Source organism: Pelophylax lessonae, assembly GCF_965119305.1.
Source record: "Pelophylax lessonae genome assembly, chromosome: 6".
Classification (NCBI taxonomy): Eukaryota; Metazoa; Chordata; class Amphibia; order Anura; family Ranidae; genus Pelophylax; species Pelophylax lessonae.
Window position 1 is genome coordinate 16,293,591 of NC_138773.1, and position 16,313 is coordinate 16,309,903.

The 16,313-nt window shown below is 46.3% G+C and overlaps 2 protein-coding genes across 2 annotated transcripts in view; both read left to right on the forward strand.

Annotated features, from left to right (window-relative positions):
- LOC309558454 (uncharacterized protein) overlaps window positions 1-16,313 on the forward strand; it is a gene marked incomplete at its 3' end in the record, with an annotated part of 200,033 nt that overhangs the window by 61,838 nt on the left and 121,882 nt on the right. The window lies entirely within an intron of this gene.
- Window positions 1-16,313, forward strand: part of LOC309557489 (uromodulin-like) — a 78,981-nt gene that overhangs the window by 18,682 nt on the left and 43,986 nt on the right. The window contains exons 3-5 of the mRNA XM_082260214.1: window positions 9,330-10,160; window positions 10,263-10,394; window positions 14,519-14,721. Coding sequence (XP_082116340.1) covers window positions 9,330-10,160; window positions 10,263-10,394; window positions 14,519-14,721 — 1,166 coding nt within the window. The remainder of the gene's footprint in view (window positions 1-9,329; window positions 10,161-10,262; window positions 10,395-14,518; window positions 14,722-16,313) is intronic.

The window sequence follows — 16,313 nt, forward strand, 5'->3', positions numbered from 1 at the left end:
GCAGCATTTCACCAACATGGTGGAGCAGTATGTGTGCACACGCCTACATGTAGTGAATGACGGGTCTGCCCCCTTCAACTTCTGGGTCTCCAAATTGGGCACATGGCCTGAGCTTGCCCTTTACGCCTTGGAGGTGCTGGCGTGCCCTGCAGCCAGTGTATTATCTGAACGTGTATTTAGCACGGCTGGGGGCGTTATCACAGACAAGCGCAGCCGCCTGTCCAGAGACAATGTGGACAAGCTCACATTCATTAAAATGAACCAGGCATGGATCCCACAGGACTTTTCCGTACCTTGTGCAGAATAGAGATGGATACCGACCTTACCCAGCCATTGTTATATTTTTGATCTTTCTCACTCTTTTGGGGTGTACCCTCATTTAAAATGCCTGAAAAAAAGCAGTGTTGGCTACCTCGTCCACCTCCACCGCCGCTTCCACCTACACCGCCACATCCACCACCACCACCTCAACCTCCCTCCTACTCCACATGGGCCTCGTCCTTCACAGATGAAGACATGTATTTTATTTTTCTGGTTTTTTTTGTTGTTTTAAGTTATTTCCCTATCCACATTTGTTTGCAGAGCACTTGCCATGCTCTTAACTATGTTTTGCTGCCATTTGCAGCACTCTAGCCCTTTCCATTGGTGTTTTAGAGCCATTTTAGTGCCTGAAAGTTCGGGTCCCCATTGACTTCAATGGGGTTCGGTGTCCGGGTAAAGTTCGGAAAAAGTCCGGGACATGGACCCGGACTTTTTTTTCAAGTTCGGCCGAACCCGCCGAACACGGACATCCAGGTGTCCGCACAACTCTACTCCCGATAGAAAAATGATAACCAAGAACCCCTCGGCAGGGTCACGGTCGAGAAGTGGGCCCTGCAAATGTAACAAGGGGGGCCCCCGGGCACACGATCGGGGGGTCAGGCACCCCCAGGAGGAGCACACTGTGCCCAAGACCCCCGAGCATGTGCCTGAGGAGGTTGAAAAAGGACCAACCTAGGGACACAATGAGCGGGGTAGGGGGGGGGTTATGCCGATTAGTAAGCCGGGGAGGACTGGTAAGAAGGTAAGGGCATATGGTAAACTGGTATCTTCTCTTACCATGGTACTACAATACTACAGGAGGTAAGGGAGAGGTAAAAGGGTAGGACGCTGGGATAGGGACGACGAGACAAAGACACAACAATGGGAAATTAAGAAAAAGAAAAGAGAGAAAGAAAAAAGAGGAAAAGGGAAGAGAGAAAAAAAAAGAAGGGGGGTGAGGGTTAGCAGGGCATGGGGAGGGAGAATAACAGTGAGAGCCCGCCACATCAGTGATGAAAAAGAGAGGACACAGCCCGTTAGCCTGAAGCTCCCGTTAATTCACCATATTTGGAGAAGAGGGAAAAATGGAGCCAAGTGGCCCACGTGGTGTAAAATTTATCAGGGGAATCATGGGCTTTATGAGTCAGGTCTTCTATCTCCGCCACCCTCTTCACTCTACGGAGCCTGTCCGCAACGGTGGGAGGGGAGAGAGAGAGCCAGCGACAAGGAACGCACATTCTCGAAGCATTAATGAGGTGTAAGGTCAACGATTGTTTGCAAGGTATAGACGTGTGATGGAGGAGGTATTGAGCCAGGGAGAAGTCAGGGGAGTAGGTTGTGATGTACTTGATAAGATAATGGACTTCCTACCAAAAGGGTTTCATAAGGGGAAAATCCCACCAAATGTGGAGTAAGGTACCGGTGTGTCTGTTACACCTCCAACAAATGGGGGAGGCTGCCGACGAAAACTTGTGTAGGGTATCGGGGGTCCTGTACCATTTGGAAAAGAGTTTAAAGCCACTTTCTTGCACAAATACGTTCCTGGAACCCTTGTGCATGTGAGTGAAGATCCTATCCCAATCCTCACCACTAAGAGATCTCAAGGTCCTCTTCCCAACATTCGCAGATACGCGCGATCCTAGGGGGAAGTCTTGGCGATAGGAGGGAATATAAGCAAGAGATTAAATGTCATTGGGGTGACGTACGGGTGCAGAGGTCCTCTAAGGTGGTAGTGTCCCTATGCCAGGCATTGAGGTCCTCGGTGTGTAGTAGGAAGTCTCTAATTTGCAGGTAATTGAAGAACGGGATTTTGCATTTGGGGAATCTCCTCGATAGGTCTGAATATGAAAGTAGGGAGCCAACCCAAAAAAAGTGCGAACCACACCTGGAATAAAGTCCGGGTTGTGGCATAGGGGGACCATCGGACCCGGTCTCTAAGATATGGCCTGAGTCTTACAGAGCTGGCGAAAAATAAGTAGGGTAGGGTTCGTGAGGGGGTGTTTCGCGCACGGCGCCGGAGTTAAGTTGGGGCCAGACCACAGTAGGAAGCATACGGGGTTAGGGGACATAGAGTCTTCAAGGGTCACCCAGTCCTTCGTAAGGCGACCGTTGTGTCAGTCCACAATCCTAGACAAGTGACAGACCCAGTAGTATCTTTGTAAGTGAGGTAGGCCCAGTCCTCCGGACGGTTTCGGTGTGGTTAGAAAATCCCAAGACAACCTAGGGCGCTTAGAGCGCCAAATAAAGGCGGAGCATATCCGTAGATAAGTTTTAAAAAACACAGGGGGGATTTTGATGGGAATCGTTTGAAGGACATATAGCAGCCTGGGGAGGATGTTCATTTTTATGATGGCCACTCTACCGAACCACGAGAAGGACCTGTGCTCCCATTTAGTCAAATCAGACTTAACGGCCGTGAGGATGGGGGTGAAGTTCTTAGCGTATAAGTCTGAGAGCTTGGCAGGGATCTGGATACCCAGATAGGTGATGGCCTGAGACTCCCACCAAAAAGGGAAGTTTTGTTGGCAGAGAGAAAGGAGGTGCGCCGGTAAGGAGACATTCAGAGCCTCAGATTTCATGTAATTTATCTTGAGGTTTGAAAGAGCTTGGAACGTGTCTAGGTCCCTCAGGTGGTTAGGCAGAGTGGTAGCTGGTCGTGTGGGAAAAAGAAGGATATCGTCGGCGTAGGCCGCGAGTTTGTAGGACTTGGCTCCTACAGTCACACCACTAATCTTTGGGTTTGAATTGAGTTTGCGAAGCAAGGGTTCTAGGGTAATGATAAAAATGCCATTCGACACATAGAAGGCATCCGACAGGTGGTCATTAACTAGCACTCTTGCCGTGGGACCAGAGTAAAGGGCCCGAATAAAGTCCAGCATCCTGCCGGAGATACCTATGGCCTTCAATGTTGCGATCATGTAGTCCCACGCCACCCTGTCGAATGCCTTCTCCGCGTCGAGTGACAGGAGGAAGCCCAGTGTTTGGGAAGAGGTGAGCCAATGGTGGATATTGAGGGCCTTAATGGTGTTGTCCCGGGCCTCGCGACTAGGGACAAACCCCAACTGGTCTAGGGAGATAATGTCGGGGATAAGATGTAGGAAGCGGTTTGCCAAAATTTTTGTGTCGATTTTTATATCCACATTGAGTAAAGAGATGGGCCTATAGTTGGTCACCAAGGAAGGGTCCTTATCGGGCTTAGGTATTACGACAATGTGGGCTTCCAGGAGGTCGGGGCACAGGGTCGGAGAGTCTGGAAAGGCATTAAAGAAGCGAGTCAGTGGGGTGACGAAAGGAGCTCTGAAAAAGATTTGTAATATCCCACCATGAGCCCATCGGGGCCCGTGCACTTACCCGGCTTGAGTTGCTTAAGGGCCAGCGAGACATCATCCACGCTAATAGGGGTGTCCATGGATTCTAGATCCTTAGCTGAAAGCGGAGAAGGAGAGTTTTGTTGCAGAAAGGACTTTATTCGATAAGCCTGGTCAACGGATAAGTGTCGGGAAGGGGCAGGGGGTAAATTGTACAGGGAGCGGTAATACGTAAAGAAATTGGTCTGCTATGTCAGTAGTAGAGGACACCTGGCAGCCCCTGGAGTCCATAAGGGAGTGGATGGTTCTAGCGGCTTTCCGAGATTGGAGCGCCCTCGCCAACATGCTGCCCAATTTATTGCCATATTCGTAAAAGTTTTGTTGCATCAGGGCAAATTTACGTTTCATGGATCTACCTAATTCATCCAGGAGGTCCTGCCTAGCTTGTGTGAGGGCCCTCAGGGTTTCATTCCACAAGAGAGCGCTTATGGGAGCGTTCGAGGGCTTGGATATGAGCAGTGAGGGAGGCGATTCGCGCCCTCCTTTCTTTATATTTTTTTCGCTGTCAGGGCGATAAACTGACCCCTAACTACACACTTGTGCGGCGCCCAGAGGGTGATCGGGGACGTCTCAGGGGAATCCTTTTCCACAAAGTATTGACGCAGGGTGGTGTCAATTTCAGTGTTGCAGTGTGGATCCGAGAAGAGAGAATTGTCCAGGTGCCATGTGCGAGAGAATGGAGGTATACTTAAAGGGGTTGTGAAGTCAAAAGTTTTTTTTATCTTAATGAATTCTATGCAATAGGATAAAAAAAAAACTTCTGTGTTTAGCAACCCCCCTTATCCCCCTAATGCTTACCTGTGCCCCCTTTCGATCCAGCGATGTCCACGACTGTCTCAGCTATCTAGGACTCCCCTCCTCATTGGCTAAGACACAGCAGTGCCATTGGCTCCCGCTGCTGTCAATCAAAATCAGTTAGCCAATGAGGAGAGAGAGTGGGCCGAACTGCAGCTCTGTGACTGAATGGATACACGGAGCTGTGACTTGGCAGAGGTGCCCCCATAGCAAGCTGCTTGCTGTGGGGGCACTCTGTTATATTCTCCGTGTTGTGAGAGACACAGGGCTCTGATCTGGAACAACGGATGTTTATTCAGGACTCACTGTACACTCCAACATGCATTAAAGGACAGCTCTGTATATCAATGCATCTCTTACATGCCTCTAAGTTGGCCACTCTGCCTCTTGACCCTTGTCAAGCAAGCAGGGCTGGCCGGAATGGACACCGGCAGGGCCAAGAGGGGATCCCCTAGCTCAGAGGGTGAAAAGACCTCTGGACAAGGGCTGGAGGGCTCTGTTGGAGCTGAGTTCAAAGGTTCAGAGTCCCCCCAAGCATCAGTCTCAATGCCTTCTGATATGGTAGGAGCAGATCCTTGAGACACTGGAGGTGCAGCCGATGTCAGGGATTCGGGCAGCTGAGAACGAGGACGCAATTGGTCCGCATGCCGTCTGCAAATGGAACCATCTTCTAGGCAGACCCTATACATTTTGGGTCCCAAAGTCTCTGCGACGATAGCAGGAAGCCAAACGAGTGTTGGAAGCGCCATAAGATCAAGACCATACCTTTTGCTGGGCTGTAAACCGGGGAATCTCGTCGTGTTCGACCCTTTTGTCTTGGGACTGCCGTGCATGTTCCTGGACCGTTTGAGGGCGGAGCATGTCCAAAACAGTCCATGGCTGCCGACCCAAAAGAAGTTCATCTGGAGTTTTCCCAGTGGTTGCATGTGATGTGTTTCTGTAAGCAGAAAGGAAGGAGTCCAGCTGCTGTGGTGACAGGGACTGTTGTTTACTTGTAGCCACAGTAGCTTTGAAATAGCGTTTGAAGGTCTGTACAAACCTTTCTGCTTGACCATTTGTAGCCGGGTGGTAAGGTGCGGTCAACTTGTGTTTGATGTTGTGAGCAGTCAGGAAACTCTGAAACTCCTGGCTTGTGAATTGTGCAACGTTGCCTGTGACAATTTCTCTGGGGTATCCAAACGTAGCAGCGAGATGTAACAGTATGGAAATCGTCACCTTAGTCGTCGGCTGGGTAACAGGAATGACCTCAGGCCACTTTGAATGGGCATCAATAATGATCAAAAAGGTGTGTCCTCTGATCAGGCCTGCAAAGTCCAAGTGTAGGCGAAACCAGGGAACTGTGGGCCAAGTCCAGGGCTGGACGCACCCTCCAGAAGGGTCTCTTGCAGTTTGTGCACATCCAGCACACGCATTCACATATGTCGTGATATCTGAGTCTAGGTTCGGCCACCACACATAGCCTCCTGCCTTTTGTTTCATACATGTGCCCCTGGGATGACCAGTATGTAGCAAGTCCAGAATGTGTCTCTGGAGGGTCTGTGGAACGATCACTCGGTCTCCCCATAAAACTCAGTTGCCAGCCACAGTTAATTCCAGACGCCTACGGAAGTAAGGTTCGTAATCCTGTGTGACAGTTGCAGGTCAACCGTACTGTACCCAGGAGAGTATTGTCTTAAGGAAGGTATCCTTGGCTATATGGGCTGCTACCTCCCCAGAAGACAGAAAGGACAGGCTGGTGTAACGACAACTCTTGACTGGTGGAGAAGAGTCTGTTAATGTCCTTGTCAGACGGGACATGGCGTCCGCATTAGCATTGGCATCATGGCTGGATTTTGTAGCTATATGCTCCCAAGAATAGGGCATAGCGTTGAAGACGGCCGCAGTCGTCTGGGAGATGCCTTTGTCAGGGCTAAAGATCTGAAGGAGTGGTTTATGATCAGTCAGTATGGTGAATTCCCTAGCATACAGGTAAAGATGAAACTTCTTAATTGCCCATATGAGCGCTAGAGCCTCTTTGTCAATGTGAGAGTAATTGCTTTCTGCTTTTGTCAAGGACCTGGAGGCGAATGCCACAGGTTTCTCTGACCCATCTGGTAAAACGTGAGATAGCACAGCTCCTAGAACATAGGGTGAGGCATCACAAGCCAAGGTGAGAGGCCTTTGGAGGTCATAGTGCACGAGCATGCGTGAGGCCAACAGCTTTCGCTTAGAAACTTCAAAAGCACGTTGGCATGCAGCCGACCAGTTCCATCTGGAGTGTTTCTCCAAAAGCTTGTTCAACGGAAACAAAGTGTGAGCTAGATCTGGCAGGAATTTGTGGTAATAGTTCAGCAAGCCCAGGTATGATCGCAGCTGTTGGACGTTGGTTGGGGCTGGAGCTTCCGTGGTGTGTATACCCTCTGCATCCACAAGGTGGCCGCAAAACTCCAATTTAGGTACCATGAATTGGCATTTCGCCAAATTCACTTTTAGACCCTGCTCTTGGAGTCTCGCCAACACAACCTCCACGTTACACTTGTGTTCATGGTCCGTCAGGCCCGTGATGAGCATGTCATCTAACAGGCACTGTGTGAAAGGAATGTCCGCCAAAATCTCATCCATTTTGCGTTGCCAAATGGCGGGGGCAGAGGCTACACTAAACACCATCCGATTGTATTCATACAGTCCCTTGTGAGTGTTGATGGTTAGAAACTTGCGGGACGAAGGGTGGACCTCAAACTGTAAATAAGCTTGCCTGAGATCAAGCTTGGTGAACTTTTGACCTCCTGCAAGAGAGGCAAAAATGTCATCTACTCTGGGTAGGGGATACTGGTCTATCTCCAGTTGAGAATTTAGTGCCATGCGGAAATCGCCACAAATGCGTAAGTCCCCATTCGCTTTCTTTACTGGTACAACTGGTGATGCCCACTCGCTGTGCTCTACCTTTGAGATGACACCTTGTTGGGAATCGCTGTTTCAGGGATTCCACCCATCCCTCTTTATCTCCTGATGGGATGGTCACGGTGTTGCAGGGGTTTATGGCGATGTCTGGCATGCCAAAGTGAGCAATCCAGTCTCTCCCAAAGAGAGGGGGTCCCCCATGTTCTAGGATATATAATGGCATTCTCTTCGTCTGACCCTTGTAGGATACCTGTACTTTCACATACCCCAGTGGGTGGAGTATCTGCTTTGAGTATGTCTGAAGTTTGATTGGTGTTGGACGGACAGTTGTTCGGATCAGAAGTTTCCTCCATTGTTTCTGGGTGATAACTGAAACTGCTGCTCCTGTGTCTACATCCATCTTGAGTTTCTTTCCTTCCACGGTTACCTCTACAGTCATTGCATAGGGTGCTGAATGCATATGATGTATGTCTAATCTGTGGAGCACTTCCTCATCCTCTGATTCAGATGACGATGTATATCTTCCCACCATATATGCCTTTTTCCTGGTTTTCAGAGGTTGTTTATTTCGCACCATCTTACTACGCCAGACTCGTTTCAGATGGCCTGCCTTACCACAATTATGACAGAACTGATCCTTAAACCGGTAGACTTTGTGATCATGGTCTGTATTCCCACAACGGTAGCAAGCTGACGTCCTGGTTGGTGAGGGTCTATATTTCCAGTTTGCTGCTGTTGGCTTGACTGCTGTTCTGAAAACTTCCTCTTTAACCTCTTCCCTTCTGCTCTGGGGGTTCAATGCCTCTGTATCTTTCACAGCCATTTCCATCACTGAAGCTATCTCAATTGACTTTGTAAGGGTAAGATCTTTCTCTGTTAACAGTCTCTTTTGGCTAGACTCACTATTTAGTCCCATGACAAACTTATCCCTCAGTGCAGTCGGTTAGTACTCCCCAAAAGAACAGGTTGAGGCTAGTCTGCGAAGGGCGAGCACATAAGCCTTAATATCTTCACCCGGCTGCTGCTGCTGCCGCTGATAGAACCGGAATCTTTCTGCAATCTCTAGTGGTTTAGGCTGGAAGTGATTCCCTAACAGTGTCAGGAGCTCTGCCAAAGTCTTAGTTGCTGTTTTTTCAGGGAAAAGGAGATCCCTAAGAGTGTCATATGTCCTAGCACCAACCAGTGTCAGAAATACTGCTACTTGCCTGTCACCTGGGATGGCATTTGCACAAAAATACTGTTCCAGTCTCTCAATCCAGGAACTCCAGGTTGTCTGTTCTCCATCAAATTCACTTACTGTCCCGATCAATGAAATTTTCCTGCTGGGCTCTGTGGGTGTTTGCATCCAGCTGACAATCCAGAGTTTTTTTCTTCTTTTCTTTTCTCACACGGATAGTAACCTTGTAAATCCCATCCTTGTCGCCACTGTTATATTCTCCGTGTTGTGAGAGACACAGGACTCTAATCTGGAACAACGGATGTTTATTCAGGACTCACTGTACACTCAAACATGCATTACAGGACAGCTCTGTATATCAATGCATCTCTTACATGTCTCTAAGATGGCCACTCTGCCCCTTGACCCTTGTCATCACTCCTGGGTGGGGCCAGCCTTAAAGTAACAGTACATGTGAAACCCTTCAGGTATAACACACTCCGGCCAGGAGAGGCAAAGAGGGAGCGGAGAAGAGGAGGATCCAGGCTGCTCTGTGCAAAACCAACTGCACAGAGGAGGTAAGTATTACATGTTTGTTATTTTTATTTGAAAAAACAAAAACGAAAAACAAGACTTTGCAATCCTTTAATGTAGTATGTTTTGGGAGGGTAGTGGCATCTTCCACTGAACCTGGCCAAAAAGTCCTTTACAGCATCCAACATATAAGAATTTGATTTTCCAGACATTAACCTACATTACTGTATGTTTCTGTTATATAGAAAACCTATCTGCCCCCTCGAGAGAAAATGTCTTCTTTTATTTCTTTTCAGGGAATTGTTCAGATTCTGACTGCCACCCAAATGCCACTTGTTCGGAGTTTGGAGGATACGGGGAGTGCACGTGTAAAGAGGAATTTACTGGAGATGGAACAACTTGTAATGATATAGATGAATGTCAGGACTATTACACCAACAATTGTCATGAATATTATGGTGGTGGTTACTGTATGAACACTATTGGATCTTACACCTGTAATTGTTACACTGGATTTAAATATATAGCAGATTTTGGCTGTGTTGATATTGATGAGTGTGCGGACAGCTCTCTTAATGACTGCGATTCAGTAGCTATATGTTCAAATTATTATGGATCTTACACCTGTGCTTGTCCCGATGGATATTATGGAGATGGAAGACACTGTGAGGTCAATGAATGCCTACAAGGAACACCGTGTGGCTCTAATGAAGAATGCATTAAGTACATTGGATCATATTCCTGTAGTGACCCTTGCTCCAACCACACCGTGCTTAATGACCCCTGGCGCAGCACTTCTAATAAATATAAATATAAATATAACTATTATTATACCTGGTATCATTGTGACTATGGCCTATCTGGATGGTATCGGTTTAAAGGAGAATATGACCAGCAAATCCCTGAGCACTGTGTAGCAGAAAACAGCTGTGGGACTAGTAATCCCATCTGGATGAACGGCTCCCACCCTACACTCAGTGATGGTATTGTGAATCGTACAGCTTGTTCCAGCTGGTATTATAATTGCTGTGTACAACCTTATGATATTTCTGTAAAAATGTGTCCGGAAGGATTTTATGTATATAAGCTACAGAGTACACCAAACTGCTACTCTGCCTATTGTACAGGTAAGTACCCACATAAAACAGGAGTTCAGAATGTTGTCTTCATTAATAAAACATTATAGATTTGTATGTTCTTACACCTTCTATGTGTTCCTTCTCTTCCAGAATCTAATCATAGCTGCTCAGGGATAGACTGCGCTCCTGATGAGGAATGTGGAATTGTGGACGATGTTCTGGGCTGTTACTGTAATGATTCATTGAATACTACTGATGGGATACCAATGGGAAATCTAACAGGTAGGTTACTTAGATGAAGTCTTCTATTCCAAGAGACTTTGAATGGAACTCTCATTAGGGATGATCAAACTTTTGAAAAAGTTTCGTTTGACCAGAATTCCCGAATTTCCCGAAAGTTTGGTTCGGATTCCAGAACCCAATTGAAATCAATGGGACCCTAACTTCAGGAATCAAAAAAAACAATTTTGAAGCCCTAAAACCTAATAAATGCCCTAAAAAGTGCCTAGGGTTCTGGGTCATGCCCCAGGGACTATGAATCAGGCAAAAAAAAGTTCTTAAAAATTGTCGTTTTTGATAGAGAGCAAATTATTGAAAAAAATATTGAAAAAAAAAAGAGATTTCTTTGGATTTAGTGTCTGGGGGGTCTAAAAAGTGTACCTGTGAAGTTTCAGCTCTGCAGCATGCCCAGAACTGGAAAAATAAACAGATTGTTTTTCTTAGAATTTCAGTAGCGCAGGGATGGTGTTACCCTCCTTTCATAAAGGGCAAATAAATGCACCACATAAACAAAGACTTTTGAAGGACTCTGTTCTTGCTTAGTTGGATGTTTTGGATTATTTATGCAATTTATGCACTTTATTTATTTGCACTTTATGAAAGGAGGGTAACACCATCCCTGTGCTACTGAAATTCTAAGAAAGATAATCTGTTTTTTTGTGATGAATTTTAATTTATGTATAGTTGTCACTGAGGCTTTATCAGAGTCAGGTCACCCTAAACTACGGTCACCCTGACATGGCAGATTGGGGTCACCCTGACATGGCAGAGTGGGGTCACCCTGGAATGGCAGAGTCAGGTCAACCTAAACTACGGTCACCCTGACATGACAGAGTGGGGTCACCTGGCATGGCAGAGTCAGGTCACCCTAAACTCCGGTCACCCTGACATGGCAGAGTGGGGTCACCATGTGCTTCCTGTAAGGGGTTGTGGTATTTTGTACAATAGCTGACTAGCAAGCACGTATACCTGCTGTAGATATATCAGCAGTGCAACGTGCTCACTAGATGGAACCCTGACACTTAAAACTATCCCTACAAAAACTAGATTATTGAATCTAACTATAGTGGTATATAGTACCCTAACTACACTGCATATCCCTTTCCTCACACTAAAAGAACAGCTCCATACAGCAGAAGATAATTGCAAAATGACACTGGAGCTTTACAAGCAGCAGGAGAAACAGAAATGCTTCCACTCTCTTCAAAAGCCTCTGTATTACAGTGCTAGAGGTTAGGCGGGGCTATATTATATACTGGGGGGCGTTTTCACTCCTGATTGGCTTCTGGACCTCGTAGTCACTCCAATCACGTTCCTAGCAGACTCCTGCCCCCTCATTGGCTTTTACTGACGTTTCTGGGCCAATCACAGGCTTTTAAAGCCCAGTTCCTGTCCCATTGCATTTTGGGCGGTTCTAATGACCGAATTCCGAACTTTTACCGCAAAACGTTTGGAATTCGGCCGAATTTCAAACACCCAAAGTTTGGGTCGAACCGATAATCCCTAACTCTCATAACTTTTCTAAGGGTTCAATTCATAAAGGACTAACTAGGGAATTTGCTAGGTGAATTCTTTGGGGCCATTTGGTCTTGTGGTAGTCAATGGTATTTATTTGGTCTGCCATTGTCCTGTTCATCTTATTTTACATGTACAGTAAGCTGCCAAACAGCTTCTAATTGTCTCAATACCGGACACTTTCACCCCCTTCCTGCCCAGGCCAATTTTCAGTTTTCAGCGCTGTCACACTTTGAATGAAAGTTGAGCTTTCATGTAAGGGTCCTTTCACACGAACGATCCGATCAGATCTGCCTGTCAGTTTTTCAGGCGGACCTGATCGGATCCTCCATGCATCCCTATGGGGCAGCGGATGTCAGTGGAGACACCCTCTCTGACATCCGCAGCTATCCACTTCCGATCCTATCCGTGAAATCCGGACGGATGGAAACCCTATTTTTCATCCGTCCAGCGGATCGGATTGGATGAGAATTGACAGGCGGTCCATTCTCATCCGATTCCCCCATAGAGGACAACGGGGATCTGACAGCTTCGTCTCTGCACACAGAGCAGAGATGGAGCTGTCATCTGCCTGCTCAGCGGGGATCGGCGGATCCATCCCCCCCCCCCCCCCCCCCCGCTGAACAGAGCGGACTCTGTTGGCGGATGCGGGCCGTGTGAAAGGACCCTAACACTGCACCCAAAACAAATTTTTTCACATTTTTTTTTTCAGACAAAGAGAGCTTTCTTTTGGTGGTATTTAACCACTTCAGCTCTGAAGGGTTTTACCCCCTTCCTGACTAGGCCATTTTTTGCGAATTCTGTACTGCTTTACTCTAACTGATAATTGCGCGGCCTTTCAATGCTGTACACAAATAAAATTGATGTCCTTTTTTCCCCCACAAATAGAGCTTTCTTTTGGTGGTATTTGATTACCTCTGCAGTTTTTATTTTGTGCGCTATAAACAAAAAAAGAGCGACAATTTTGGAAAAAAAAAATCAATAATTTTTACTTTCTGCTAAAAAACACATCAAATAAAAAATGTAAAAAAAAAAATGTCTTCATCAGTTTAGGCCAATATGTATTCTGCTACATGTTTGTGAGAACAAAATTCCAGATAAGTGTATATTGATTGGTTTGCGCAAAAGCTATAGCGTCAAACTATGGGATAGATTTAGTGACATTTTATATATATATTTTTTTAACATTTCTTACTAGTAACGGCGGTGATCAGCGATTTTTAGTGGGACTGCGACATTGCGGTGGACACATCTGACACTAATTGACACATTTTGGGGACCAGTGACACCAATACAGTGATCAGTTTAAAAAAAATGCACTATCACTGTATAAATGACACTGGCAGGGAAGGGATTAACACCAGGGGCAATACAAGGGTTAAATATGTTCCCTATGAGTGCTTCCTTACTTTAGGGGGACTGCTTTGACTATAGGAGCAGAAACACGAGATCTCCATTTTCCTCTCATCGCCGGCGCTCCTTCCTCACACAGAGCCTGCGTGTGAGGAAGGAGGGAGAGCTGCACAGCGCCGGGGACACAGAAAAAAGTAATCAGGGCACCGATCACCAGTGCCCTGATTACTAGAGGTACACCAAACACACCTTCAATGCCCACAGTGCCCACCATCAGTGCCCCCCTTCAGTGCACACAATCAGTGCCCATAGTGCTGCCAGTCAGTGCCCATCAGTGCCTGCTCATCTAGGCACTGATGAGCACTGACTGGCAGCACTATGGGCACTGAGTGTGGGCACTGATGGTGCTGCCCATCAGTGCTCATCAGTGCCGCCCATCAGTGCTCATCAGTGCCACCTGCCAGTGCCCATCAGTGCCACCCGCCAGTGCCCATCAGTGCCGCCAGCCAGTGCCCATCAGTGCCGCCCGCCAGTGCCCATCAGTGCCGCCCGTCAGTGCCCATCAGTGCTGCCCATCAGTGCCACCTCTCAGTGCCCGTCAGTGCCACCTCTCAGTGCCCAGCAGTGCCACCTCTCAGTGCCCAGCAGTGCCGCCTATCAGTGCTCATCAGTGCCGCCTATCAGTGCTCATCAGTGCGGCACATTAGTACCTCCTCATCAGTGCCACCTCATCAGTGCCCATAAGTGCCACCTCAGCAGTGCCCATAAGTGCCATCTCATCAGTGCCCATCAGTGCAGCCTATCAGTGCCCATCAGTGCCGCCTCATCAGCGCACATCAGTGAAGGAGAAAAAATTATTTATTTTCAAAATTTACTCGCAAAAAATAAGAAAAACGTTTTTTTTTTCAAAATTTTCTGTCTTTTTTCTTTTTTTTTTGTAAAAAATAAAAAACCCAGAGATGATTAAATGCCACCAAAAGAAAGCTCTATTTGTGTGAAAAAAATGATAAAAATTTTATATGGGTACAGTGTAGCATGACCGCGCAATTGTCATTCAAAGTGTGAGAGCGCTGAAAGCTAAAAATTGGTCTGGATGGGAAGGGCGTTTAAGTGCCCAGAAGGCAAGTAGTTAAAGAAATCTTTGTTAGTGAAGCAGATGAGCCAAATAATTGTCAAAAATGTTTTTTCCGTTGTTTTCTCTCTAAGATTGATTATGCTTTTAAGGGGTGACATGATGATCCTCTTTTCTACCTATGTAGATTATCTTACACCAGAAGTCACCTGTGGCCTGGAGAATATAGAAGTGAGGTTCAGCAAATGTCTCCTGGAGAAGCTGGGCTACAACACCTCATCCATCCATCTGACATACGACTACTGCCAAGGATTCATTGAAAGAAGTGATAAAAGTTACATCACTTTTATTACACAGCCAACATATGGAAATTGTGGTGGATACATTTGGGTAAGTAGATGTCCACTACCTGCTGAAATGATTTTATATCATAGGTGACCTGCTACATAAACTCGTGTTGAAGGGGCGGTATTCAGGAAACAGAAATATAAAAATGTTTTTGGATACAAGCAAAAGTATTCATGCAGTATTTGCACAATCCTAATCTGCCAATGCTGTTTTTGAAGTCTTTGATGTTTAACCATTTCTGAACTGGAAGATTTTGCCCCCTTAATGACCAGGCCATTTTTTGAGATACAGCACTGCGTTATTCTAATGGACAATTGCGCGGTCGTGCAACGCTGTACCCAAATAAAATGGATGTCCTTTTTTTCCCCATAAATAGAGCTTTCTGTTGGTGGTATTTGATCACCTGTGCAATTTTTATTTTTTGCACTATAAACAAAAAAATCCAACAATTTTGAAAACAAAAAAACAATATTTTTTACTTTCTGCTATAAAACACATCCAATAAAAAAAAAAGTTAAAAAAAAGTCTTCATCAGTTTAGGCCAATATGTATTCTGCTACATGTTTTTGGAAAAAAAAAATAAATCCCAATAAAAGTATATTGATTGATTTGCACAAAAGTTATAGTTTCAACAAACTATGGAATAGATTTAGTGACATTTTATTTTTTTTCTGCTATACAACAAAGCCAATAAAAAAAATAAAATTAAAAAATTAGATTTTTTCATGAGTCTAGACCAATTTGTATTCTGCTACATATTCTGCTATTGTCACACGGTTCCTCCTCCTGGCCAGTCAGGAACGGGTCCTGAGACCCGTTTCCCGATTGGCCGAAAGGAGAAGCCATGCCATTGGGCATGGAGGAGGAGGGAGGAGACGCAGAAGACTGAGGGGGAAGAAGCCGAAGCCGCTTGCTGCTGCACATGTCCAGATGTCTAGGCAGGGTGAGTCAGCCTGGGGTCCTGCTGTGGTCCTGGGGGGGAGGGGGGTGGTGCGTGGCCTGGTGTGGTCCGGGAAGGTGTATGGTGCGGTCCATCTGTCGCCCCCCCCTGGCACATGGAGCACCAGCCACCACTGGTCAGTTGGCAGTTTGCCCCTATGTTTGAGTACTGTATTTTCTGGCGTATAAGACTACTTTTGAACCTCAAAAAAATCCCCCAAAAATGGGGGGTCGTCTTATACGCCGAGTATAATATCTCCAAGGTAACCTAATACCTAGTATTACCGGTAGATCATGTAATAGGGGGGTCGTCTTATACGCCCAGTCGTCTTATACGCCGGAAAATACGGTATATATTTTTAAAACTTATTTTGGCAGAGATTTTTTCATCCACATCAATCAATGTGAATGGAGAAATCTGTTAGGTTCTCTTTTTTTCTTCAGCCCACAGGCTACTTGGAAAAAAAAAGAACATTACATATATCCACAACAAGGACCTCTGACATAGCCAGCGGTCTGATTTAATGTAAAAGCAATGCTAGTGGCTAATTAGCCCCTGGATTGCTTTAACAAGCAGCAAAAGAGCATTCCACCCCCGACCCCCCCCCCCCGCTGCACCTTCCACAACTTTCTTGGGCTGTCCTGTCCCACCGGGGAACCCAAGAATGCAGCTGAAATAGCTCCAATCATCTCTA